Source organism: Antedon mediterranea, chromosome 5 (genome assembly GCF_964355755.1).
Source record: "Antedon mediterranea chromosome 5, ecAntMedi1.1, whole genome shotgun sequence".
Lineage (NCBI taxonomy): Eukaryota > Metazoa > Echinodermata > Crinoidea > Comatulida > Antedonidae > Antedon > Antedon mediterranea.
The window spans coordinates 4,143,836-4,171,758 of NC_092674.1; the positions used below are offsets into that span (position 1 = coordinate 4,143,836).

The 27,923-nt window shown below is 34.7% G+C and overlaps 5 protein-coding genes across 6 annotated transcripts; 4 read left to right on the forward strand and 1 right to left on the reverse strand.

The window, feature by feature from the left end:
* The first annotated feature begins 117 nt into the window (after nucleotides 1-117).
* On the forward strand, nucleotides 118-5,805 carry LOC140048522 (lysine-specific demethylase 8-like). The gene is made up of 8 exons (XM_072093261.1): nucleotides 118-258; nucleotides 1,613-1,923; nucleotides 2,308-2,436; nucleotides 2,669-2,841; nucleotides 3,171-3,303; nucleotides 4,216-4,263; nucleotides 4,532-4,777; nucleotides 5,318-5,805. Exons 2-8 carry the CDS (start codon nucleotides 1,630-1,632, stop codon nucleotides 5,480-5,482), a joined length of 1,188 nt encoding a protein of 395 aa, XP_071949362.1. The 5' UTR covers nucleotides 118-258; nucleotides 1,613-1,629; the 3' UTR covers nucleotides 5,483-5,805.
* Nucleotides 183-761, forward strand: LOC140049041 (mediator of RNA polymerase II transcription subunit 11-like). Its single transcript, XM_072093851.1, has 2 exons — nucleotides 183-258; nucleotides 505-761. The coding sequence occupies exons 1-2, from the start codon at nucleotides 183-185 to the stop codon at nucleotides 759-761; spliced, it is 333 nt and encodes a 110-aa protein (XP_071949952.1).
* An 82-nt stretch (nucleotides 5,806-5,887) lies between the features above and the next one.
* On the forward strand, nucleotides 5,888-7,868 carry LOC140048524 (peptidyl-prolyl cis-trans isomerase NIMA-interacting 4-like). 2 transcript variants are annotated; one of them, XM_072093263.1, is made up of 5 exons: nucleotides 5,888-6,072; nucleotides 6,509-6,564; nucleotides 6,681-6,800; nucleotides 7,281-7,442; nucleotides 7,739-7,868. In XM_072093263.1, the coding sequence occupies exons 1-4, from the start codon at nucleotides 6,003-6,005 to the stop codon at nucleotides 7,437-7,439; spliced, it is 405 nt and encodes a 134-aa protein (XP_071949364.1). In that variant the 5' UTR covers nucleotides 5,888-6,002; the 3' UTR covers nucleotides 7,440-7,442; nucleotides 7,739-7,868. The 2 variants fall into 2 exon arrangements, with proteins under 2 accessions (XP_071949364.1, XP_071949363.1); XM_072093262.1 differs by lacking the exon at nucleotides 7,739-7,868 and having other exon boundaries at nucleotides 7,281-7,564.
* A 25-nt stretch (nucleotides 7,869-7,893) lies between these two features.
* Nucleotides 7,894-16,231, reverse strand: LOC140048521 (intraflagellar transport protein 80 homolog). Its single transcript, XM_072093260.1, has 17 exons — nucleotides 16,199-16,231; nucleotides 15,458-15,543; nucleotides 14,844-15,065; nucleotides 14,549-14,728; nucleotides 13,660-13,769; nucleotides 13,017-13,244; nucleotides 12,429-12,553; nucleotides 11,802-12,050; nucleotides 11,543-11,591; nucleotides 11,251-11,427; nucleotides 10,951-11,086; nucleotides 10,568-10,715; nucleotides 10,058-10,229; nucleotides 9,779-9,868; nucleotides 9,190-9,362; nucleotides 8,228-8,351; nucleotides 7,894-8,029 (listed from the first exon to the last, which is right to left on the reverse strand). The coding sequence occupies exons 2-17, from the start codon at nucleotides 15,495-15,497 to the stop codon at nucleotides 7,937-7,939; spliced, it is 2,316 nt and encodes a 771-aa protein (XP_071949361.1). The 5' UTR covers nucleotides 15,498-15,543; nucleotides 16,199-16,231; the 3' UTR covers nucleotides 7,894-7,936.
* Nucleotides 16,232-16,431: 200 nt separating this feature from the next.
* Nucleotides 16,432-27,486, forward strand: LOC140049465 (uncharacterized protein CXorf58-like). The gene is made up of 10 exons (XM_072094355.1): nucleotides 16,432-16,519; nucleotides 16,921-17,121; nucleotides 17,253-17,352; nucleotides 22,825-22,919; nucleotides 23,342-23,456; nucleotides 24,043-24,174; nucleotides 24,737-24,812; nucleotides 25,203-25,356; nucleotides 25,534-25,669; nucleotides 26,690-27,486. The coding sequence occupies exons 2-10, from the start codon at nucleotides 16,958-16,960 to the stop codon at nucleotides 26,846-26,848; spliced, it is 1,131 nt and encodes a 376-aa protein (XP_071950456.1). The 5' UTR covers nucleotides 16,432-16,519; nucleotides 16,921-16,957; the 3' UTR covers nucleotides 26,849-27,486.
* Nucleotides 27,487-27,923: the final 437 nt, after the last annotated feature.

Here is a 27,923-nt window from a genome sequence, read left to right on the forward strand (position 1 = left end):
TTTTTTTACAAACTGTAGCGTGTCCATTTTGTTTGGCACTATTTGCGCTTCATAGCCCAGGAAAACAGCGCCACCATACATAATTTTTGCAGAGATACAAAAAACGAGTTTTTTTGTTGTTCGCCAATAGATAAATACAGTAACATTCTTATTGATTTGAAGAATTTTACTAAATTATTCTCATGGACGACTCATATGAAAGATTACAAAAGTTAGTTAGCATTGAAAAAGACATTGCAGGCATCGTGCACCACGCAGGTAAGTGCATATTATGCTATTCCTAACTTTAGGCCTAACTTGTTTCCCCAGCCAGTTGTTGACCAGCAAGCAGTGTCTGGTACTGCAGCATTGAAAGAAAAGGAAGTGCCAGACATGGCCTAGGTCAGGTGTGTGAGGGCGTATCTTGGCCTTTGTAACTTATGCTTTAATATTATTTATAATCATAATGTCTTATTGCATTTTTTTTTCTATTCCGTCAATTTTTGTTTTATTTATAAAATAAAGGTCAGGCTGTACTGGAACTGTCAAAAGATAAACCAATTGCAACAAATGCAGAGAATGAATCCAAGCACTTTTTAAAAATGTTGAAAGATGTTGAAAACAAACTCACGGAACAGATTGCGTACTTAGGACAAGTTGCAAGTGGACAACCTCATGAAGGCAGCAGTTATCTGCTCCAAAAGGATGCGTTGATGGCGCATCATCGACTTCGATATACCACGACGAAACTAAATGAATTGCAGAAAACTTGTGCAAGCTGAACTAATTTCGATTAATTTTTTTTTTCACCATTGATGCACTGTAATGACATCTACGAACTGTCTCAATATAATAATGATATCATCTTTTTTTAAATGATGTTATCAGATATGAGTTCCTTTGATGATGTCATCAGATATGATGTCATGGTTGATTAATAACATTTTTCATGATGTCATCCGTCAGATATTTGTATAATACAACATAAATCAGGGCAATATAGTCCTGCGACATTAATAATGCATTATACTTTTTCAATAAAATCTTCTGTTTTACAAAATGCTTGTTGTTAATGTTATTTTCTAAAGCTCTGTCTAAAGTATCAAACCAGTTTTACAAGAAAGGTGTGATGTCCATATATGGGCACATCACATTTTTTTTGTCATATCAAGTTTGAAAGTATTAAACCTGTTGGACAAAAAGTGTGATGTGCCCATATATGGTAGTGATGTGCTCAAATATGGTAGTGATATGACATCATCATGTCCATATATGGGCTAAGCAGGTGCACTAATTCAAGCTGTTGTTAACAGGTAGTGCAGTGCCAGTGTGGTATGAGTAATGAGCTACTTTAGTGTGTAGTACTATCTAATAGCTCTCTTTTTTTTTTTTATAAAAACTTTTTTCCTGGTGGAACCTGTCTTAAAGCTCTCTGAGCTTATTTGAGTTTGTCCAGATACAAGGCATTAACTATTAATTTGATTCATATTTTGTTAACCTATTTTGAATTTTGCTTTGTGTAAATAATATACAGTAACAGTATGTTTAATTTTATATTTGAAAAGTAGGCTACTCCATCAACAATAATAAAATAAATATTTATTTATGATAAATATTCATTTTTTTCTTGCAGAATGTTGAACCTCTATAATGGCTCATAACTTCCCAACATTTTTTCCGACAAAAGAGAACGAGCTACAAATAATTTGTGATGACGACATTCCATCTGATATCCATCAACTTCTTCAATCCTGCATCACCAAATTCTGTTGCCAGGAATACAGCCTTGCTGGTGAGATGTGCGAAGAGCTTCTGGATATTACATGGGAGAGGTTAAACACAGGTCATTGGAGCCAGGTGGCCATTACATGGAGGCAGCTGTACACTTTGGCATCCTTATTAAAAGCTGGCACAATATTAGCAGATACACAATGTGTTCTTCAGGTACAGTAATTTCTGTTTTTGAGTTAAAAGCTTCATAATTTATGAATTTATGACTAATCTAATTAGCTGTTATAGTCTCAGGGCTGTGCATGCTTAATTAAAGCTTTGTCTACACTATCAAATGTTATGTCACAAGCAAATGTGATTTGCCCAAATATGGACATGATTATGTTTTTTTTATCCTAATTCAACGAACAGAAGACAAAAGTAACAAAAACAAAATGGCATATGTTATAATGTTATATTATTACTACCATATTTGGGCACACCACACTTTTTTCAAACTACTTTGATGATGTAGACAGATCTTTAGATTCACTATTTGTCTTGATGTTTTCTTCACACAAAGTGTATTGTAATCTGCCATTTTTCTTCTTTATCTAGAATGCTTTAAAAGTGTGTGATCTTGGTCTAGTAATGGGAGCTCCAATTATAGACAACATATTGCACAGACTTGCTTCTTACATTCACAGTAAGATAATACCTGAGAAATCAGTGTCAAGCAATACTAAGGTATGCAGTATAGAATTATATCAATATATATTGAATAAACGAAAACGAATCATTATTCCGGTTTTCATATTTACTATTCAATCCTTTACTCTACTTTTGCCTCGATGTTTTTAAAGAAATGACACTCACAGTATCACAACATACTCCTTTAGCAGTAAACATTCGATTTCTGGTAAACAAAATTAGTATTTCATTTGTTATTAATATTATTATTTTTTTCGTTTTCTGCCAGTGTACAGATGAGATACATCATAAACTGCACAACATCACAATCAAGCATCCAATACAGGAAGTCAATTGTCCGTCGTTGGAATCATTTAAACGACTGTACATGGAGTCTAATACACCAGTGGTTATCACTGGCGCCATGGAGCATTGGGCAGCTATGTCAAGTAGACGATGGAGGTAAAAGGAATATTTTAGACTGAAGTGACTGATTTATTGTTTACAATATCATACCACAGTACCATACATTATCATTCCTTCTATGGGTATAGACCCGTCCCAAGTCTGTATTTGACGTATGAAATGCCATATGTGCCAAAATATTTACCTTTTTACTAATATTACGGTCTAGAACCTAGACTAAAGTTTATTGTACTATATATTTAATTTAAGTTTATGGGTATAGACTTGTCCCAAGTCTGTATTTGACGTATGAAATGCCATATGTGCCAAAATATTTACCTTTTTACTAATATTATGATTAATTGTATTATATATTTAATTTTCAGTTTAGATTATATAAGGAGGATAGCTGGTGAGCGATTGGTACCAATAGAGATAGGCTCCAGGTACACGGATGACACCTGGTCCCAAACACTAATCACTGTGTCGCAGTTCATCCAAGATTACATCTGCACAGATGTAAGTAAAGTGTATAAAAAAATCATCTGAAATCTAAAAATGGGTTCTGGCATTTGAAGGTAGTACATACCTGCAAAGAATTGTACGATACTTTATTATTTGTTGTCATTTTTAAAAGGTAAAAATGAAATTTGCTTGGTTGATTTACATACAATTTGACAAATGAATGGAAAAAACATCGTAACCAGTGATTTTAAAGGCCAGGTGCGGGCAAAAAATTTCTATTGATCATACATTCCAATAATTATCGATCTATAATTTCCCCTATGCTTCATAATTTTTGGGATTTTATTTGTGTTTCAGGAGCTTTTTGAAAATTAGCACTTTCATATCAGTGGGGGGATAGTTCAAATTACACAGTAAAATCTCTATTCTTTTGTACACAAATTTTGAAAACAGAGAGGCATTTTAAAAAGCTATGAAAAATAAACGGTGTGGTAAAAAATGTTATCAGATGACTAAATATAGGTAATATAACTTGAATTTTACATTTCTGTTATTTTTATTCAACTTCAGAATTTTATTTACATGCTATAGCAAAAATTATCCACCGTATATCCACCATCTTTTTTCACCTTCTAGGGAGTCACCAGACATGTTATTACATTATGTTAACTACCTAACTACTGAAAAAAAGTCTTCCTGGTTTTTTTGGCAGAATTGTGCCAAATTTTGTATTTGACCATATTAGGGAAAATTCATGGTTTTTCATCTTGATTTTTGTTACAAATATTTGATTTATGTACAATTAACCAGATATTATATTTAAAATTCATGCCTGTACCTGAGCTTTAAAGTATAATATCACCCTTACAATTTCACCCTATAGTTTCACTAATATTAGTTATTACAAATCCACCCATAGTAATTTGTGGTACTTAATTCACATTTCTAAATTACTTTTTATTTCAGAGCTCAGGTCAGACTGGCTATCTTGCTCAGCATCCACTGTTTGATCAGGTAGTACATTAATTGTATTGTATTGCTCAAAATTATAGACACATAGTACATTATAATTATCCTATCCTTTGATAGCTTGGTATGAAAAAAAGTCATTTTCTCCTGACTGTAATAGAAATCCTTCACTCTCTTTAGACCATTCAAACATCCCTTATACATATATGTAATGTAAATATAGTAGGCCTGCATACTTCAAACACAATGATGCACTATGGAATTTCAGGTGGTGTACTAATTTTCATGAACAATCTTCATTTTGTTTTATCAGATTCCAGAGTTAAGATCAGACATATGCATTCCAGATTACTGTTGTCTGACAGAAGGAGAAGAGGGTGAAGATACAGTGATCAATGCATGGTTTGGACCTGAGGGAACTGTATCACCCATGCATCACGACCCAAAACACAACTGCCTAGCGCAAGCTGTCGGCGAGAAATACGTAAGGTTGTATGATCCCAAATATTCAGAGATGCTCTACCCGCACACAGGATGTATGCTGGACAATACAAGTCAGGTTGGTATATAGGTCTACGTGTACTGCCAACTAGTCTAGGTTATAGACAGGCTATACAGATAGAGAATAGGCTTAGTTTTCCAAAAAATATGTCATACCTATACTTGGAAAAAAAATTTAAATCGGCCACTGGTTGAATTTACCTTGAATCGCCACAGTCCATCTTCTTTCGATAGAGTGTGGCAGGGTTAAGGGGGCTTTTTGGCCCATTATAAACCCATGTGTTTATTTATCTCTTTCTTTATGTAGCAACATACTATAGGCCTATTATTTACTGTATATAATGTATAGATCCTCTCTTCAATATTTAAGTAATATCATAGAGATATTATTATTATAGTGAACTGTAATATCTATATGGTAATATGAATAAAATATACTATAATATTTAATCGCAAGATCGCAAAATTAATGACAGACCATCAGACCACCGAAAGAGAGTCATGGAAACAATTAGCGTACGCAATGTCTACCCAAGACGAATAGCGTAACGGATGATGATGATGATAATATTTAATATTTTATCTTTGATTGATTTAGGTGGATGTTGAGGCAGTGGATGAGAATTTGTACCCTTTATTCAAGTCAGCACCATACACTGAATGTATCTTGCAGTCTGGACAGATCCTGTACATTCCTCCCAAATTCTGGCATTATATCCGCTCTCTCTCCACAAGTTTCTCTGTGAGCTTCTGGTGGAAATAGAGGTGTCATTGTTAATCAAAAGAATAATCAAAGCGTGACCAGGAAGGAAGAGGAGGAGGCAGATATTTAAATAAATCAATAAAATGAAAACTGATGCGGATGGTGGATTGACAAGATATAAAAATCAGTTTTAATGCTGTGTACTTTTTGCTAATTAAGAAAATTGAAGAACATCTACCTGTTTACTGTATGGATTTGAATATAGTTTTTGTAATATTGATATTTTATATAATCAGTTTAATAAATTAATTACACAGCATTTATACATTCAGCAATGTTTTAATTGTATACTTTTAATTAATAGTCAATTTAACTACACGAGTAAATGTATACCTTACTGCTTACTATATAGCTCACTACACAGAATTACAATTACACATGTGTGTGAATAAATGGATGAAGTACTGTGTAAACAAAAACGCTCGAGTTCTGATTGAAATTGCACAAGCGCGGTGTAATCGAATCCTGTTAAAAAACTAAATAAGTAGGAAATGCCTGATAATTATTTGGTGTTTTAAATATGCCAAAAGGAAAGGGTTCTGGTGGAGCAAAGGGTGGTGCCAAAGGCGGGAAAGGAAAAAGTGGAGATGGTAAGTATTTTGTCAACGAGAGCTAGGCCTAGCTGTTAAGAACAATTTCCAAAATCAAGCGCGGCGGAAAGGGCAATACGAGTGCCTTTGAGGCTTTGACGACAAAGGTCTGTAAACTGAACTTCTAGCCTAGGCCTATATTAGTATTTAAAGCAATATTTTAATATGTTTTAGCCTGTTTCTAGAGCTAGTAGGTTACATTCATACACTATTGCATTCCCCACATATTATACATTAAATTAGTTATTTTTAGCTTAATCCTACACCCTAGCCTAGTACTAGTAGTAGTTCTAGGCAGGCTACTACTAGCTAGGCCTAGCCCATCCAATATGAATAGGTAGGGCCTAGTAAATAAAGACACATAAAATTACCTGTCTAGTGGGGTGGCTATCCTTAAATTTATAAGCATAATAATGAAATATTGAATTTATTTCAGATGGTGGCGATACAAAGCAAAAGGAAAAGAAAGGTGGAGGGTCCAGTCAGGTGAAGGTGAGGAAAATCTAAAAAAACATATCAATTTAATCAATACTGTCTATTATTGACCAATACATTTAATGTGAAAACCAGCCAATGTCTATACATGTTTTTTCTTATCTTCAATCAAGGTAAGACACATTCTGTGTGAGAAGCATGGGAAATGTATGGAAGCAATGCAAAAGTTAAAAGATGGTACAAAGTTCAACGAGGTTGCAACACAATTCAGTGAAGACAAAGCAAGACAGGGAGTAAGTATTATAATAGTAATAGCATGGTTACTCCATGGTAATAGTATCCACGTACCCAATATATGCCTTTGTATTGTTCATCATTGTATATTGTATAGCTGAGCTGTTAAGACCAGTAATTACTTGGCCGTAATATCGGCAAGGGTTCGAGGCTAACTCACTCCATGGCTCTGGTGGTAGAACGAGTCTTCTCGGCAGATACGGACTATAAACCGTGGTCCAGTGTACACATCTACCTCATGTGCACTTTAAAGGAACCTAGTACATCTTTCGAGACGAGTAGGGGGTTACTCTGGTATACTAGTACATCACAGCCACTGATCATAAGTAGGCCCTCTGGGAGAGCAGTCTTTGACTGAAAAGGTCACCCATTATAAATAAAAACATTTCAATCACTCAGTGTACGTACTGTGTTGATAAACCAAAATAAATCTTTGAATGAATTCAAACTATAAAATTTATGATTATTTCTTTTCGCAGGGTGATCTTGGATGGATGACCCGAGGTTCAATGGTAGGGCCGTTCCAAGATGCTGCGTTTGCTCTTCAAGCCAGTACAGTTAACAACCCTACCTACACAGATCCCCCAGTTAAAACAAAATTTGGTTATCACATTATTATGATAGAAGGCAAAAAATAAAATGTACGAACAATTTTACTTTGGTTTATATATTTTTGTAAATGTGACTTTCTATTCTTGAATCATAATATGAAGTTGAGTACTATTATTATAAAGATGAAAGTGGGGTTAAAAAATGTTATCATTTATCTTGACTGTAATATTCTTACATTTATTTTCCTCACAAAACATAGTTTACACACTATCGCACAGTAAATTGTCTACAGTGCTATAGTTTACACACTATCGCACAGTAAATTGTCTACAGTGCTATAGGTTCCGACTTCATGTACCATTTTTGGGTTTCTTTTTTTTTCCAGTTCATAATATATGAATGGACAATTTCAAGTTAAGTACAGTGCCTTCAAAGCAATACAATTTAAATATATGTACAATACGAAAGAGAACAAGGTGATTTGTTTTAACAAACTACGATTCCAAGATTTACCAGCAATTCTTTAATCAGTTCTTCAATTTCGCTGGCTAAATTGAAAATGTTCAGCATGTGAGCAATGCTTTTATTTTTTGTAAGGTTTTGATGCAGGGCCTTCTCTCTCACGTTGGTATTCAGCTTCCATCTTAGTTTGCACATTCTCCCAGTTTACTTCAACCTGAAGAAAAAAACAAACAGGAAGTGATCAATCATGTACAGAACCAGACTTTTCCATTCCAACAAACTTTTTCCAATTTCCTATATTTAATTGTGTGCGACAGCTTGAACTATTATTTTAAAGAATGTTGAATTATTTTCTACAACCATTTGATATCCTCTATGTATTTGATCCTTATCACTACCCTATGTTACATACCTCTTGTGAGAAATTTGTGAATCTTTTACTGGTTTCCTTCTTGTCGAACATTTCTAGGAACTTTTGTCTATGAGCAAGTACTGTGTCTACATGGGTCTTGTTCTTTACTGCTAATTCTAATGCTCTAAAGTTGAAAGCAAATAAATACAGTACTTTATTAATACAGTATAACACAAAGAATGACCAATGTATGTTCACAAAAAGAACTTGTAAAGGTAACCACGTTTGTATATTTATTCATCATAAATGCATGCCCACTTCATATATTGTACAATATCTAGAGATTCAACCAATCAAAGAACAGGAATTTGGTTAAATTTATGTGTCTGAGCATGTCTGTTTAATTTCTGAAGATTCAACCAATCAGAGCAGAGATTATGTCAAGACTATGTGTCTGAGCATGTCTATTGAATTTCTGAAGATTCAACCAATCGGAGCAGATATTATGTCAAGACTATGTGTCTGAGCATGTCTATTGAGTTTTTGAAAATTCAACCAATCACAGCACAGAGATTGTGTCAGACAATGAAAAAAATTATCTAGATGAAGGGATGTGACTGTTATGATACACTGACACACACTGGCTTAAATTATTTGATTATTTAAAGAAAATAATTGGTTATGGAACTTATCGTGACCAGAATACAAACATAAAAGCATGATGTTCACTACCAGGCAGTCAATTACTTGTAAACTAAGAGAAAAAGGTATGTTTTGAAAGATAGGCCTATATCAAATTGATCTGTGTTTGGGGGCCTAGCTATATTAATTTTAGATACTTGGAAGCCATATGTCTGGTAGATTATTGTATGACAGTGAGTAGGCCTACCTATGTGGTAATGTTTGACCATACATTGCATCAATTGATCATTATCAAGTGAACAACAAAAAAACAGTATATTTTAGGCACAATCATGAGATAATAAATGAGTATTTGTTCTTAGAAAAATTAATATTTATACCTGTCCCAATTATATAAGTTAATATTCATCATGATGGCTCTAAATACCAAGTTGGCCTGAAGTAAGATGCCCTCTGCATCTTGAGCATTGCCACAAAACAAAGCCATCTCTGCATTCCGTGCTTCTTTTAATGGGATTTCTTTTATGTGCAGAATATACTGAACTTTATCTGCCTAAAAATAAACAAGACATCAAAATGGGGTTTTTTTCTGAGCAATAAAATAAAATGTTTCATAGTATTATACCTCTGATTAAAACAACTATTATATTGTTCATACACCAGTGTAGATGTCAATGTTGTATTTCGGAGTTTGTGCGAGGCAGTTGTTTAGACTTGAGTATAGTATTTTACCATAGGCATGGAATCTCCTGTACAACCTCCTTACCTCCCTGGTCTCTCGGTAATAAATAGAGGGTGCTGTTGGCATAAAGAAAAACACCACCTCCCGTTTTTTTAACTTCAGATGTTGGCATGTATGTTTTGCTAAAACTATGAATATTGACAGAAAATACATATAGTTTTATTATTCTGTATTAGTATTGCATTAGTTTTAATAATTCCTTTATCTAATATTTTTAATTTGCAAACCTCATCAATTGCAGCATAAGCTACCTCAGCTGTGGACAGGTCTTTAGCATATGCAGCCATTGTGGCCATGCATGCCCACAACACTGGATCCTACACAAAAAGAAAAACACATTTTATTCCACATTATTTAATGCTTAAATTCAATCAAGTGACAAAAACCATAAATTGACTGAATTAGTAGTTTTGTCTTTTAAAATTTCAAATAACAGTTCAAATTAAGCAATGAAGATAATGTTGATCTTATATTAGATAAAAAAATATTTGCAAATCAAATATTACCTTCACAAAGCGGCATAGCCGTACAGCATCATCCCATCGTCCACTGCCAACTAGTTCATGCAGCATCGCAGGGTAAGGTACGATTCCGGTGCTCACCAAGGCTCCGTCCGCACGTCGTATGGTCACATGATTACCAACAAAACTAACAATCTGGGGATTCTTGCCAAAGTCACTAAAGAGAATGTAAAATGAGAGGCGTATTCACATGTCAGGTTATGTAGAAAAGAGATTTATTTTTGTTTTCATACATACAAACATACTCGGAGTAAAGCTCTGTTCACACTATCAAACTTTGTGACAAAAAATGTAATGTGCCCATATATGGATATGATGTCATATCACTACCATATTTGGGCACATCACACTTTTTTACCAAGCTAGTTTGACAGTGTAGCAGAGCTTTATGAATGTACGTCTATTGTTAATTTTTGAAGATGTCTATTGTGGGTTCATACATATAGTCTATGTTTATAGTTTCACCAACTTAATTTAAAGTCATTTTTTGGTTACCTGGTATCTTTGATGTAAATTGTTTTTGGTAGAATATCTTTGTCAACATACACAGCATTCGGATAAAATAGAACAAAGAGTTTGCTGTCTTGCAGAGCTGCTAACATATTAGTAGTGTCATTCCACGCTAGACTGGTTATCATATTACCTAGGTAACATAGAATTTAAAAGTAGATTTAAAGCCTGTTGACCAGGCAAATTGCCAAGGATAACCATAAGCAAATTCATTCACTATAGTTCTTAAAGGTTGCAGTGGAGTCTTAGGGAGTAGAGAACCCAGGACCCTTGGATTGGTAGCCAGCATCAACTTTATACAGTTGAGAGATATATATATATGGATAAAGTGGTTGGAAAATTGACTGGGCAATCAGTTATATAAATACCTAGCTTAACAATGCGCGGCCCTTTTCCAAATGTTCGTACAGCACTCAGATACAAGTCTCTGTTTTTATCTACAATTGCTAGATGGCGTTCAGCTGGTGGGCCACAATGATCGAGAGCTACCTCTAGAACCTCAAGCTAAAGAAAAAAACAAGAAAAAGCATTATCTATTAGTGTATACTCTACTACTATTTTATCCTCATTTAACCATTCTGGACATGGAAACTGTCTTTTTGAGATTCTTGGTCATTGGTAAACACTTGAAATTAAATAGAACATTAAACTTTAACCTTTGAACTTACATTATGTTGAATTGGCTTGCTGTCCAGTGCTTTTCCGTTTGATGCATCAAACACATGCACCAATTTCTCGTTGGATTTGTCACGGATGGCTACGGTGTCATTTGACACAGATAGTGACATCATATTCAGGGTGTCAAGGCGCATACCTTGGAATTTTGGAGAGGAGATTAGCCGACCCTATTAGAAAAACAACAATTGCTTAAAAACACTATTTACATATGGAATGAAATTAGTTATATTTTGTCATCAACTAAAATTGTTGCAAAAAAAGATATGTTAGAAAAATATTTACCTCATAGGAATAGATATTGACACCAGTTGATACCACTAAAGCAAAATGCCTGAAAACAAATTGTATAAAATAATTAGAGGCTATACAAATTATTTCTTTCTTACCCAGCCTATGCTCATTGTGAAAAGGTGCCTTTTTGTATACTTTGCATCCCCAGCCAACATTGTTATGAATTGCGATTCCTTTCACTCCTATTTACACCCCAAAACAACAAACTTAGGATCAGAGAGCAGCAACCTTATATTAAATTAAATCTTACTTTTCAGCCTGGACGATTAGAGTAACAGTGCCCTCTTTCAGATCAAATATCGTTGGTGTGTTTAAATTCTTTGTACTGTAGATAAAACACTGCGAAGAAGTTACCACAACTAGGTAACCAAAAGATAAAGACATCTTGATGATACTGTCTCTGAATTCTAACTTCTCAATTGCTTCGTTGATGACCTCTCGTACAACAATTGTTTTTCTTGATGAGTTTACTACTTCAAAGTTTTTCCATTCCAGTCTCCTGAATGATAAAACAAAAATTCAGTAACATAATGATACTTACTAAATTTTATTATAAATTTAAAGCCAGTTTGCTACATCCCAAAAAGTCAACTCTCCCAATACCGGACACCATTGGGCTGGCCAAATATGTCTGGTTTTCTGGAAAGTCTGGTATTCTGAATGTGTTTTTAATGGTAAAATGAATTTAAGACTATTTGAACTTCAAGAAAAGTATGGTTGGGAGAGTTTCCAGTTTTCAGAAAGTCTGGTATTTGGAGAGTTTACTGTACTATCAAAATATATCTCAAAGTTTTTTCATTTTACAGCAAATACATAAAAAATATCTGTAAAAGATTGTTGATACAGTTTTTTTTTACTAAAATGAACAAAATGGTACCTTTCTATCATGTGACCAAATATGACATGGCCATTCCCACAAGCCCCTGCAATTTGTGTACCATCAGCACTCCATGCTATACTGTATATACTGCCTGTGTTTGGTTTCTCCAAGGCATGAGACCACTAGAAAAAAACAGATAAAAAAGTTGATACAGCACATTGATATTTTAATGACGTGGTGCTTTCCTACCAATCTCAGAATCCTGGGTCTAGTCTAATAGTTGAATGTTATCCTCATAAAAAACTCCTCTCCCAAAGATTACTTTTAGTCGCGTGCAACGCAACTCTACACCTCAATAAGTCGGTCGGTTTTTTAGCACGCGACTGCAGCCATGTATATGTTTATTTTTCCACTATACATACAAACATTACACATTCGTCGAGAATGGGCTATTGTTGGTTTATCCAGGTAAGCTAGGCACGAAATAGACTTTGTGTTTCTATGATATAGATTACCACTAAATAGGACAGTTTTTGAATTAGCAAACACTTAATAAAGAATATGAATCTAGTCTTTTAAATCTCATTAATACAGTCATTATTTTGATCTTTGTTGCCGGATTATTTGTAATGACCATTATCTTACCCCAGTTTTGTCACATAATCTCAGCGTGTTAAAAGAACCAATAGCAAAGAGTTCTCCATCCGGTGCCCAAGAGACAGACGTGATTGGATAATCATGAGGATGACTCGAGAACATCTGGCGGCCATAGCTATCCCACACTTTGTACTTGCAATCTTCACCGCCGGACAATATGAGATTGTTTGATGGATTCCAATCAACTTTTAATATAACTCCATCATGGGCTTTCCACTAAAAAGCAAATAGTAGTTGTTAAGCTCTGTCTACACTACCAAACTTTATGTGTGTGATGTGACCATATATACACATGATGATGTCATATCATTAGCATATTTGGGCATATCACTAACATATTTGGGTACATCACAGTTTTTTTGTCAAACTAGTTTGATAGTGCAGACAGAGCTTCAGCCCTAAAATCTAGGGTTGCCTTTTTTTTTTTAATTGATATGCATCATTTCACAGGAAAATTACAGCACATTTTAGATGGGATTATAACCAAGGCGAGCTTATACAATTTGTCAGTATGCTTGCCTTTCAGCCACTGTAATCTTTAGATCAGAACCATGAAATAAATTTTTAGTATAAAAGAATTTTTTTTTTAACATTTTTTTATTGAAAAGTATTAGTAATGGTAAATACATACCTGGACAGGTTTTACATTTGCTTGCAGTGATTTGATTATAAGTTGTTTGCTATTAGTCAGCAAAACTTGGTTAGAGTCAGGAGACCAGGATATCGAGTACACTGGAGTACCTACAAGAAATTAGTCATATATATAAGTTCTGAATACATGAACTACTCTTTGCAAGGGTGTGCAAAATAAACAGCCAGGGTATGCAAAATAAACAGCCAGTGTGCACAATAAACAGCCAGGGTGTGCACAAAAAACAGCCAGGGTGTGCAAAATAAACAGCTAGAGTGTGCAAAATAAACAGCCAGGGTATGCAAAATAAACAGCCAGAGTGTGCACAATAAACAGCCAGAGTGTGCACAATAAACAACCAGAGTGTGCACAATAAACAGCCAGGGTGTGCACAAAAAACAGCCAGGGTGTGCAAAAAACAGCCAGGGTGTGCAAAATAAACAGCCAGGGTGTGCACAATAAACAGCCAGAGTGTGCACAATAAACAACCAGAGTGTGCACAATAAACAGCCAGAGTGTGCACAATAAACAGCCAGGGTGTGCAAAAAAGCCAGGGTGTGCACAAAAAACAGCCAGGGTGTGCACAAAAAACAGCCAGGGTATGCAAAATAATTAGCCAGGGTATGCAAAATAAACAGCTAGGTTGTGCAAAATAAACAGCTAGGTTGTGCAAAATAAACAGCCAGTGTGCGCAAAATAAACAGCCAGGGTGTGCAAAATAAACAGCCAGGGTGTGCAAAATAAACAGCCAGGGTATGCTAAATAAACAGCTAGGGTATGCTAAATAAACAGCCAGGGTATGCTAAATAAACAGCCAGGGTATGCAAAATAAACAGGGTCTGCAAACCAATTTCATATCACAGTTTTAGATGAATAACATGTTGCAAACCTGTTTGTGCAAGCGTTGACCGCAGCATACCACTCCTTGACCAGATCTTAACTTGACCATCTTCTCCAGCTGTTGCCATAGCCGACCCATCATAACTCCATCTACCAGAAAGAACCGCTCCCCTATGTGCTTCCACAGATTTTTCAACACGGCCAGATTTAGAAACCAACAAAAATTTTCCTATAACATAAAAAATTAAAGTTTTGTTTATCTTAATAGCCATACAAAGAACAATTAACAAATATTTATTTTTTTTCCAAATTTAGTTTCATATAGTTATAAGAAATTTACGCACCATCTGTAGATGTCAAAACGAATACTTCGCTCCCTGTTTGTTTTCCTTTACCGGCGATGCTCTTTGGAAAAAAGTGAATGTCTGTAGCGTAGATTTCCTCAGCCAGCTTGACCAGAACTGAGGTCTCATCTGACAATTGGCTCCATTTTAGAACCTGGTGGTCATCGCCGCATGAGAACAACTGTTCAGATGTAGTCCATGCTACACAGCTTACCAATTCACTATGTGTGTTTTAGTTAAGGAAAATATTAGTTTTAATTTAATATATTGTCAGGCTCTACTACACTTTCACACTTACTGAGATTATCTTCAATATAGGGATAGGTTCAGGCAAGTCAATCTAACAACAGGATTCTGAGCTCCAGAGATCAAAGGGTTTATCTGTGGCTGCGACACCATCAGTTCCACGCACCTTAACAGACACTGTACACCGCAGAGAATATTTAAATAGTACAGTACTGTTGGTATATCAGTCAGACAGTTACAAGTTCCTATCTTGGCAAGGGGAGCTCAGTGTCCTGTTGTTAGATTCCCTTGGTTCAGGCCACGGAAACCAGTAGCTAAAGATAGTCTGACATACTGTAGGTGATAAAGTCTAGATAAAATGATAAGGATATGTTTAGGCTCTTTGGCTAAGGTTGTCTTGAATCGCATGTTGATATTATTGGTTCTGACAGTCACACATCTATGAAATCAGCATCTGAATTTAAAAAGAAAGCAACTATATTAATATTTAAATTCAAAATAATAAAATATATTCAAATAAGGTGTTTTGATATTTAGAAATATTAATGATCAATATTCTGAGGGTAGCAAATATGCAAATTAAAAAATAACTATATTTTCTAATTTATTCACTTACATTTTCTTTGTTTCATTTCACTCCCAATTTATTAATTTACTTTTGACACCAATTCATGGAATGATTTAATATTTAATAAAATACTATTTTATGTTATATAGACCTAACTTTGCTTGAAATTGTTTACTGTGTGTGACAAAAGAAAAAGCTGTTGGTGATAATATTATTAAGGGGGTTACACCTTTTAACAAACATGCATTTACTATTGCTTAGGCTACCGGTACTAGCCTAGAATCCCCACCTGCCTGCTCTGCTGAGCCTGTGTGTGGCTGTTGTGTGTGTGTCGTGTGTGGACCGTGGACCCTACTAGGCTAGGCCTACGTACTTTCTAGTAGGCCTAGCTATCCTACTACTACTATACTCTAAACCTACAGCATATTAGGCTTAGTTATTACATTCTGAATAATATACTATTTTAATCTTATAAACAAAACGGTGTTACTATGAACCTAACTACACATTATACTTTTTAGCAAGTGTTTTGTCCACTCACATTAAAAATTGTGCTCGCCATACTTTTGGAATGTGTCTCAACATGAAATTCTGATTCATTAATATTTATACAATACCAATTGAAAAGTAAATTAATATAATTTTATTTTTAATAATCATAAAATGTAATAAGTTAATTATTTGATTAAATAAACAAATTGATTTACTAAATATTTTACAAATTATTGATTTCAAATCTAAAACTCTTTTAGAAAATACTGCATCTTGGGATGTCAAAGCGTCAAAAACTTAGCAACAGTAAATACGGAAGTGAACAATAACATTCCATAAAAACCTATTACAAATGCATAAATAAGCTTTGGTATTGTTTATATTATAATATTATATGTGTTATAATTGATTTTTGTTTAAAGTATTGAATGTTAAATTACCAAACGTTAGCATTTAGCAAGCTAGGCCTAAGCTGAACTTTATAACTATTCTCGAGCCTGACTCGGCCGACTTGGGAGTAAAATATCGGGTATGATGAAGGTCAAAGTCGGTTCGCCCCACATGTTAAATTAATTAAATATTACAATAAATTATGAAAACCTTTCAACAAAAAGGTATTTACTGTATAGCTTATAATTAAGAATAGCATGAATAAATGTGAAATTTTTTTTTCTATTAAATAAATTTTTTTCTTCTCAAGAATTAATTCATTATTATTACTTAGGCCTAGGCCGGAATCATAATTTATTGATTGTGATATTCTATCTCTAGGCATGTTTGTATAATGGATTCGTGAAAAGTTGCAAAGATGGATAACGGCAACAGATCATCAATCAATGTTACTTTACCCAGCGAACATAAAGTATCACGAGAAAACATCCAACCACAGCCCCCACCTCCATCATCACCGCAAGATGAACATCAGCTAAAAGAAGAAAATATAATCAGCCCAACATTTATTAAGGGAAGAGAGTAAGTGAGCTCTTCGTACATTTTTAATACATTTAATACAAACATTAATAAATTAATTATATAAAATAACTTTAAAATTACATGAATGAATTAAATTATTAATTTTCCTTTTGTTAAATTTTTCTCTTTAGAGCTATCCAGTTGTTAGCTGCCCACATGATAGAAAGATGCTGGTGTAGCTACAGAGACCGTCAAATGTTTAGACTATTAAAACATGCCATTTGTGCAGCGGTAAATATTCTATTTAAACTTTATGTGACAACAAATGTTATGTGCCCAAATGGACATGATGATGTCATATCACTACCATATTTGGGCATATCACTACCATATTTGGGCACATCACACCTTTCTTGTCAAACTGGTTTGATACTTTAGACAGAGCTTTACAGTAGAAAATAGGAAGATTAAACGAGACTTACCTGTAAGTTGAAGTTTGATCACTATTTTATGAATATGTGAGTGAGGTGTAAACTGAGATCCCGACGCGCACGCGCACCCTCATACTTTAAATCAAACATGTCCAGAGTAATAATTTGCAGCGATAAGTATATACTGTATATGATAACCTGCATTGTTCTATAATAATAATTGTTTTACTTGGGGTGGGTTGAGGCGGGCAGTTTACACCTCACTCACATATTCATAAAATAGTGATCAAACTTCAACTTACAGGTAAGTCTCGTTTAATCTTCCTATTTTATTTCATATACGTTCGCTGTAAACTGAGATGTTTAAAGCCAACTCTGGAAACATGTTTGAACTGTAAACCAAATAATTGACGGAAATGTTAGTTTCAATAAAACAACTTTATTTCCAAAAGTCTACATTCATTCATAAGGATGTTTGCCCTAACGGGCAACTTAAATATGACAACTATCGTGTTGTATTAATAATAAAGCATTTATTTTGCTTATAATCAATAGTCCAACGTTTTAGGATTCTCACCCCAAAAACATCAATTAGAAAACTAAACAACAATATTAAACTGGTTCAAAATGCAAACAGGGGCTATTTGTAGTAGCCAACAACAAACACAACCAATATTAATGAGTTGATGAATCAACTTTTCTCAACAGTGCCTGTTGAAATGACGGATTTTCTACAAATTTTATAGGCTTATTATAATATCTGTTTAGTGTAGGCCTATGTTCGTTTCTCCACCCAGCTGTTTTCATTATTAAGTCAACCGGGACATTCCTCAATTTTTTTTGATGGAAGATGCAGCCGCTCGGACCGAATGGGCTTTAAATTTTGTTGTATCTACTCCTGCTTCTGATAAACCTGTCCTTATCCATCGAGCAATTGTGTCTTTTGATGCCTCGGCATACGATTTTTTATGACATATAAAAAATCTGTCCTTATTTTCCCTTAAATTACTAGTTTTTTCCCTGTACTTTAGAATTGTTCTGACCGGACATAGGGCAGGGTCTTCACTTTTGTGGAAAACCACCAGTTGACCTGTATTGTTTGGTCTGCTAGTTTTTAGTAATGTACAAATGTAAAAGGTGATTGCTTCATTCTCGATATTCATATTTGAAAATTTGAAATTATATAAGGTTTGAAGCCTACTTGAGGACAATAATGCTAATAACAATGCTACTTTTATGGTAAATTCTTTAAGCGATAATGTATCGTCGTTAATTGTTCGCCTCAGATAGTCTGTAACTAAGCGAACATCCCAAATTTGTGCATATTTTGGAGTCGGTGGGTTAAAATTGAATAACCCTTTCATAAATCGTTTCAGTTCAATAGACTCCTTCATGTTTATATCTAAGATTTCGAGAAAGTTTACAATTGCGCTTTTCGCCGTACTGATAGTACTGTAGCCTAAGCCCTCGTCCTTCAGCTTTATCAAGAAATCGAGGACGTGACCGGTGTTTAGCTGTTGCCATGTGATTCCTCTGATTTCACAAAAGTCTATAAATTTTGTTAGCTGTGAGTTATATTGCTTCCACATTGACCGTCTCCAGGATTGCAGAATGACGTCTGCTGCAGTATTGCTTATTCCTTTGTTGTAGAGTTCCGCCCTGATAGCCTGCAGGCAAAAAGGTTAAGTCTGTTATAAAGAGGATGACAATCATCTGAACCATGTATTGTTAAGGCATGTTTGGTATTCTTAAACCTCAGTGGTTCCCCAACCATCATTGATAGTAATTTAGGATACCAATACTGTGTTGGCCAGTTTGGGACCACCATGATAACTATGGCATTATCTGTCAATATTTTTTGCAAACATCTACCTATAAGGCAGAACGGCGGAAAAGCATAGAGCTTGACAGAGGACCAATTTTGTAGAAATGCGTCGATACCAATTGAATCTGGGTCCGGTTTCCATGATATATATTTCGGAAGCTGTGCATTGTGCCTAGAAGCGAATAGGTCTATATCTAGTTCGCCGAATGTTTTAGTGATTTTTATAAACAATTCTTTGTTAAGCATCCATTCTGTCTCATCTTTAAACTGACGAGACTTTGCATCAGCTATTATATTATCTCTACCTGGGATGTATTCTGCACTTATCCAAAAATTGTTCTCAATGCACCAAGACCAGATGGCTTTTGAAATTTTATTGCACGCAATTGATTTTGCGCCGCCCATGTTGTTTATGTAAGCTACTGCCGTGGTATTATCAACCTTCAACCTTATGTGCTTAGCTTTTCTCTCACGGGACAATGCTTTAAGGCCGAAAAAAGCAGCCAGCAATTCTAAGTAATTAATATTTAGTGCTCCTGTAGCATATGCAATGTCTAGGTCTTTGTTTATCCACCTTCCCCCAGTGTGGGTATGTCCATCAGTGGCACCCCAGCCTAGACCACTAGCGTCTGTCTCAATTGTTAGGTCGGGGTACCCATGATATATCAATTTATATGCGTCTTTGACATTATTTTGCCACCAAAGAATATCGTCCCGTCCATTGACGGAAATACTAATAGGCCTATCGTAATGGCCTTTATTTAGTTTTAGAGCTAGTATTTTCTCCTTCTCTAGTGCCCTATAATGAAGCTTTCCATACTCTACAGCAGGTAGTGTTGCTATAATTTTTCCTAAAAATTGCCCAACTTTCCTAATGGTAGTATGACTTAATGTAAGTATGTGTTTACTTTGAACTCTAATTTCCTCCTTCTTGTGATATGGAAGGGAAACCGTCATACTTATAGAATTTATTTCAAATCCCAAGAAGGTTATGATCTGCGTAGGATTCATTACTGATTTTTCTCTATTAATGATAAAACCCAATGAGGCTAGAAGTTGATCACTAGTTTCCCTGGCGGTACCGCCGGCCAAGTCTTCTGACTGGTTTATACACAAAATGTCATCAATGTAAACCAACAGAATATGCCCTCTGCTGCGCAAAAATGCAATTGGGGGCTTCAATAATTTCGTGAAAAGTCTAGGCCCTGAGCTAAGCCCATTAGGCAATGCGACAAACTTATACAGGTTGTCTTTCCAAACAAATTATAAATATTTAGTGTCCGACTCTGCTATGGGTACAGTAAAATATGCATCTTTGAGGTCGACTGACGTCATATATACACCTGGTGAAATTAGTGTCAATGCATTTCCAAACATTTCCATTTTGAAATGTTTGTATGTCACATATTCATTTAATTTAGAGAGGTCTAATATCATTCTGAACCCTCCATCTTTCTTTGGCCTTGTAAAAATATTTGATACAAGCTGGTCATGTTCAAACATGGCTGGTTTGACCACCCCTTTTGATATCAATTTAACTATTTGATCATCAATAGCCTCCATATCCATGCTGCTGAGTTTGTATGGATGAGGTATTTTTCCTTTTAGGTGGTAGGGTATGGCTTTATCAAACTCTATTTTATATCCTGAAACCGCATTTAGGATGTATGGATCCGAAGTATATTTTTTCCACCTATGTATATATGACCTGAGTCGACCTCCTACTATGTCAAGGTTATTATGTTTGTTAACCTTATTGTTAGGAGAAATACTTATATTATCAATCGACTCGTACCTCTTCGGCTGTTGTTTTAGGTCCTTTTTCCCCTGATAAAATTTGGTTTGGTTGTAGTTGTTTGTTGACCATTTGTGTCGCCGGGTTTGACCTAAAAAAGGTTTGCCATTTCTATTGTATGGCTGGTATCTGTAGTTGTTGGACCTGGTCTTTGGTTGGTACGACTTAAAATTAAATAAGCCTGCCGTAGCCTTCCTTTCCTCATCCAGCTTTTTAACTGTAGTACTCAGGTCACCAAATAAATACTCTGTAGGCTTAATGCTGGGTTTACATAAATGAGTATATTTGGCATTTATTTCCGGTTTCAACATCTCCTTACGAAGTGCAAGTAACTCGAAGTTCGCATTGGCAAGTAGGCCGATTGTGTCCTGTGCTATCTCCGATGACTCATTTCCATCAACTAATTTAGCAAGGGCGGTAATTCCCTTTATCAAAGGTTTTTGTACCTTTTGAAATTTTAGATCGTTAGACCGTGCCCTTGGTGTAATGGAATCCCAAATAGTTGGATTGACCTTTGGCACCATTAGGGCCTCTAGATTTTCCGGTATAGGATAGCTTTTGATCAGCTCGGTCATTACACTCTCACTCATATGCGAGTGCAATAAGTATGTTAGCGTGTCAGCCAACTCTTGGCTGACTGCTGGTGCCAATTCGTTAGAAACAGCAAATCTTGCTGCAAAACCCGGAGGAAGGGGCCTTTGACCTTACTATTACTATTAGTGGCTGGCCGCTCAGGATTTTCATCCTTCTTGGATAGTTGTGTACCTGTTACTTCCCCCTCCTCCAGGTCAGACACATCACGTTCGTACTGATGATGCCTATCGTAAATGTTACTCGTGAGGCTAACCACCGAGCTACTGTCAATGTCATCATATTCATTGTTGTGACATTGTGATGACATTTGTGTCATCAACTGAGATAAAAGGTCGTGCGTTGACTCATTTATTTGTTGAGCAGCCTTCGTCTCTTTAACCTGCTGCTCAACCAACCGCTCAAGGTTTTCAACCCTCCTAGCCTCATAGTTCAGGCCTACTCCGACCTGTTGATTAGGCTGCAGCACGTTAGTGCATGATTGCCCGGCGATAGCAACGGCATCGCTGTTGCTATGCGTATTACCTTCTTTAGGAGGCCTAGTAATAGTACAGCTAGACCCCGCCTTCCTGGCCTTTTTGGTGGGCTTAGCCACCGTATGCTGTACAAGTGGAGTTGTAGCTGCAAATGTTACATTTCCAGCAGAAATCTCCAGCACATCTTCTTGTATTGCAAGTGATTTTCGTTCCATGATCGTTCGGGTGCACGCCGTCTCCAAACGATGGCGCCGATATGAGGGTGCGCGTGCGCGTCGGGATCTCAGTTTACAGCGAACGTATATGAAATAAAATAACATTAACAACAAACATTTTGTAGTAAAACAGAAGATTTTATTGAAAAAGTATAAATTAGCCATTGCATTATTAATGTCGCAGGGCTATATTGCCTGATTTATGTTATGACAGATGACATCATGAAACATGTTATTATCAAGTTTGATAGTGCAGACAGAGCTTAACACCAACTTTTAAGTTATAACAAGAAACAAACACACAATGCTCTGTACTTTCTCATAATACCTCTTGAAAGTAGAGTTCTTGGAATCAGAATTTGAACCAGAGAACCAGGTAGACTACTATAAGCTATAACAAAATACTGAGAATAATTTTGTTATTTTTTAGGAACATTCTTTGACGTATGAAGTTCTTCGTAAAATCAGTCCATTAGAAGCTCATCTGTTAAAAGACCGAAGTATGAATGCAAGAATACGTTTTAGGTAAAACAACATTCAAAAAAATACTTCAAAACTGGAGCTTGGTGGTTAACATGCTTGCTTTCCAATCCAATGGTTCAATCCTGACCCAGTGCTAGGGTTGTAACTCACAACTCTCCACTCGCTAAGCCTCAAATTAGACTTTAAATAGTTTATCCATCCTGTAATTGGCGAGTTTGTGCTCGCTGTTGGATGCGTATGAATAAAAAAAAATATGGAAAAACAAGCCTGTAAACTTTGTTCAAAGTAAGGAGAGAACAACCATGAGGACGCATTTAAATTATTTAATTCTATTTTATGAAGTTTTTTTTTACTTTACATTATTGAATCTTTTCTATTATATTGTGCCAGGAAAATAAATGCTATTGATATTAATTATGCTATTTACATCATTTTCAATTTCATTAATTTTTCCTGAAATTTAGATTTGGTGGAAGCGAATTTCCTCCTTTGATATTATTCAAGATATTCACTCATACAAAACATGGTATAGGCTTACAGTACTATAGTGGAAAGAAGTGCATTAAGCCAGCATCTGAGGTACTGTATATACAACAGAAATAGTTGAACTTTTGTATTCTTTACAAAACTCAGGCCTAGGCCATTTATTTCACATTGGCCAACAGCCTGTATATACAACATTGTCTTCTTCCCTAAACCAGATATTATAGTTCACTATAATATCTCTATGCCTAAACTCAGGCCTAGGCCATTTATGTTCAAATACAATTGGCCAGTAGCATGAGGTTTAAAAATATTGTAATATAAACAATAGCATCAATATTAAATAATATAATTATTTCAGACAAAAGCTCTGCAATTTTTTCTGGCTGTTTTATTTATTGTTTTGTTTTAGCTTTTTGTGTATTTTATTTGTATCTCCATTGAGATCCAGCCACAGCATTGTCATTTATCAGTGCGTATTTTATTTATATCTATATTGGGATCCAGCCAGTGACACTATGAACTGCAAAAACGAAATTGAAATTCATGATGTAAATTAATTGCTCTAGTAGTAGTTCATAATTATCTCAGAATATATTACATCCATTAATGCATTAACAAGACCACATTAGTGCAACATGTTTTCGATTATTAATTAACGCTTTTAAAACCCTGCTTGTAGGCAGCGGTGGACGCGTGCCAGATGATGGGAAACCGTAAATTTTATGATCAGATAATTTCCGACGCTTGTCAATACGAGAAGCACGGGATTACGGAGGAGGTTGATGTTACCACGGTGAAGGACTACATGCAAGTAAGAACATAAATCAACTGAATTTGATGAGAATTATTTTATTTATTATTATTTGATGAGAATTATTTTATTTATTATTTTACATTAAAGTAAAGAGGCTGCATAACATTAAAAAATGTAAAATCAATGTTAGAATAAAAAATAAAAAAACCTTTTATTAATATTAATAATTCATTTTTTATTTCAAAAAATTCACTTCCAGGTCAGGTTGAATACAATTTTTACAATATTAAAAAATGTGGTATGCAACTTGGTTGAATGAGTATTGACAATTATTCTCATGTTTATACAAATACTATGACCCTGATTTTAAATCTGACACAGACGGTCTTTACATTTCCTAAAGCTTTTAATCATTTAAATATTTCCGTACTATTTATGATTAACAATCATGTTATGACAGGAAATATAAACAATTTAAATAAAAATTCAAACTGGGGTGACAACATATTTTCTGTTTTTATTTAATTTATAAATGACTAAAGTTTTTAAGTTGAATGCCATATTATTATAGAAAAAACTATATCATCTAAATTTAAACTTGTATTTTTCTTTTTTTAAGTATCTTAGTGTATTGGATGAGTTACCAGCTTACATGGGAGGCAAAGAAAACCTGTGGAGGAAGCTGGATCTTAATAGTTAGTATTTCTCTCATTTTTTAATCTCATCTCCATACTCTGTCAAAGGGAGGGGGAAGGGGAATAGTACTCACTGACCTTTAGCTAAACTACTGTATTAGCAATAAAAACCTATTTAAAAACAGAATTCCAGTGATATTTGCAGAATTATGGCCAATTTACACAGACATGCGGTAACGGTAATAAAAATATAGAATCTATGTTATTCTTTATGACCATACACACAACGCGGATCGGACGGGCGGTTTCTGCTCAGGATAAATACAGTTTATGTGGGACAAGTTACATAGTTTTCCGCTCACTGTTACCGCTCGTCTGTGTAAATGATCCTTTACTCTGTTAAGTAAGGAATATATCCGATCTCTTGACTGTGTATTATAAAATTTCTAGTTTTAACAAGGTCAACAATTTTGTATGATATTGTGGACTACATCGAAGGAAACCAAGCAAGCCCTCGTCTAAAGAGTGAAATGAAAGCGCTTATATCAAGACCTATTACACAAGACATGCAACGAGAACATATACGAATCATTTCAGAACTCAGGTATATACATAGACACTCAAGACAGCACCACTGGCTCGATTAGTGTGATGTACCCAAATATGGTAGTGATATGACATCATCATGTCCATATATGGGCATATCACAGTTTTTGTCACATAAATTTGATTTTATTTTTATTTTACTTCAATTTAAGTATTTCTTATTTATTATATAAAGATCTGTAGACCCATTGGTACTTGTGAAGTCTGCAAACACAGCACGAGGGACGAGCGCAGGCCGGTCCAGTCGAGGTTCACGACAGGCTAAACAAAGAGCTGATAAAATGAAGCGTATGTACCAGTCAGCAAATGAAGTGAGTGTTTTCCTTTTGATCTCTTTTTAAAGCTCTGTCTACACTATTAAACTTTATGTGATGTGATGTGCCCATATATGGGGGCATAATGTCATATCACTACCATGTTTGGCCATATCATTACTATTACCTAACTATTAACTTATAGAATTTGGTTATCTCGGTTCTATTCATTCTAAGGTAGAATCTTAATTAGAAAACGCTCGCTGGTGGTGCTACATCATTCCAAAAAAATTGTGTTTGTTTTGTTACTAACTATTGATAATAACATTTCAAGTTGTTCCTTATTTTATTTAAATTTAAAAATTGCCTTGTTTAAAGTTCAACCAACCAACATGACACACTTTAGCTTGATACCTGATAAACGGTAAATTGTTAACAAGAGATTATTCTACATTGATTTCCTTCCTTTATATGGTTTGTCGGAAAAGATCAATTCTGATAAATCAATTGATACATTATATTTATGTTTTAAATAGTGTAGAATTACAGACAATAACATGGTTTGTTACAATGTGTTTGTAATGATGATTAGAAAAAATTAATATAATATTGAAGTATATTTAGTTCTTAGTTCCTGTGGCCTTGGTTTTCTTTATTACTAAACCACTTAAACTTTAACATTATTCATAAAGTGTAATGATATATTAATAATTACTGTGAGCTGTTTGGGTCGAAAAAATAGATGTAGTTGTAGTAATGAGTATGTAGTTTTACTGAAAGAAGGAGAGGGTGCACTAAAGGTCATATTCATATTTGTTGTGTCAAATGAATACATTTTAACAGAAAAAGAGAATGTACACAACTGACATTATTAAGTTAACAATCTTTAAAAGTAAAAAAAAAATATTGCCACAAGCGAAGATCAAACTCAGAAACTTCTGTTTAAGGCCAGGAGTACTGTATGTACGCACCCAGAGGAGCGTCTCTAGCCCAGGGGTGCGTCTCTAGCCCAGGGGTGAGTAACCCTTTGTCGAGCATTGTATCTTCCACCATAGTGTGTATAATTTTTTATTGTAGAATGAACCGGGCTTACAATTTGACGTTACTCTATTGAATGAAGGGGTAAACAACAGCTTTGAACTACCACAGTCTGGGGATGAATTAGAAGAGGAAGCTGATCAGCTGTACACATGGACGCAGAATTTATCATACGATGACATTGATTTGACCTCTTGACATTTGAACTGTGGATGAGTGGTCATAGGAAATAACAAGCATATACTTGATCCATATCTTGTCATAAATTTGAATGTGTGGATGGGTGGTTATAAAAGGAAAGTTAGTTACTCATTGGAATAATATTTTAAATAAAGTACTTTGGTACTTGTAAATATTAGATGTTATATCTTGAATTCCAATTTGTGTACACTACAGTAAATGCTTCCGTTACTGTGTAGCGGCCATTTTGTTTTCTTTACCTGCTGTCTCAGCGTAATATTGCAAAGCTTTTGATATTTTGGGCTTGTTTCAAACAAAATAAGTACATAGAGTACATGAGCTATGTTCATTATTTTGAACAAGAATAATTTTAGTGTGTACCATTCTGCACAGAAGTTAATGCAATGCGTAAACTGAATAATTCTAAAATACCAAAGTTGCTATTAGGACTGAAACTTCCATTCCAATACCATGTTAAATGGTGCATATTTTTAGTCTACCATTGTTTTATTTTGTATAGAGTTATTGTCATAATATATTTTGTCCAGGTCCCTGTAAAACTGCATTTAATGTGCTAAACTTATCCAAAATTCCTAGTATTTAAAAAAAAATTGTAATTTGAAAATTTAAGAGACAAATTAAATAATACTAATAACACATTATTTTGCAAATATTTCATTTATTATAAATTTGGTACTGTTCTGCATGAAAGCATATCTTATCGGCTGTCAAGGAGTATGTATGGAAGGCCATTTGTGCATTAATAACTATGAGTACCTCAGTCCACTTATACTAATATTTTCATTGTTTAAGCATAATGTACATTATTTAAATAAACAATTCATTTCAAGATCTTACCATATCCACTCTTCCTATAAAACAATCATGGATTCGCTCTGACACACAACATCATATTGTAATTCTACACAAGTTCACAATGGAAGAATGAACATGACAGGAAACATACAGTTTACAACAATACCCTTACCAAATCTACCCACATACAAAAATATACCACAATTCGGATTGCACATTATATTGAAAAGATATAGGAAACTAAAATAGTATATTAGGCCAAGTCAAATGTTTAATA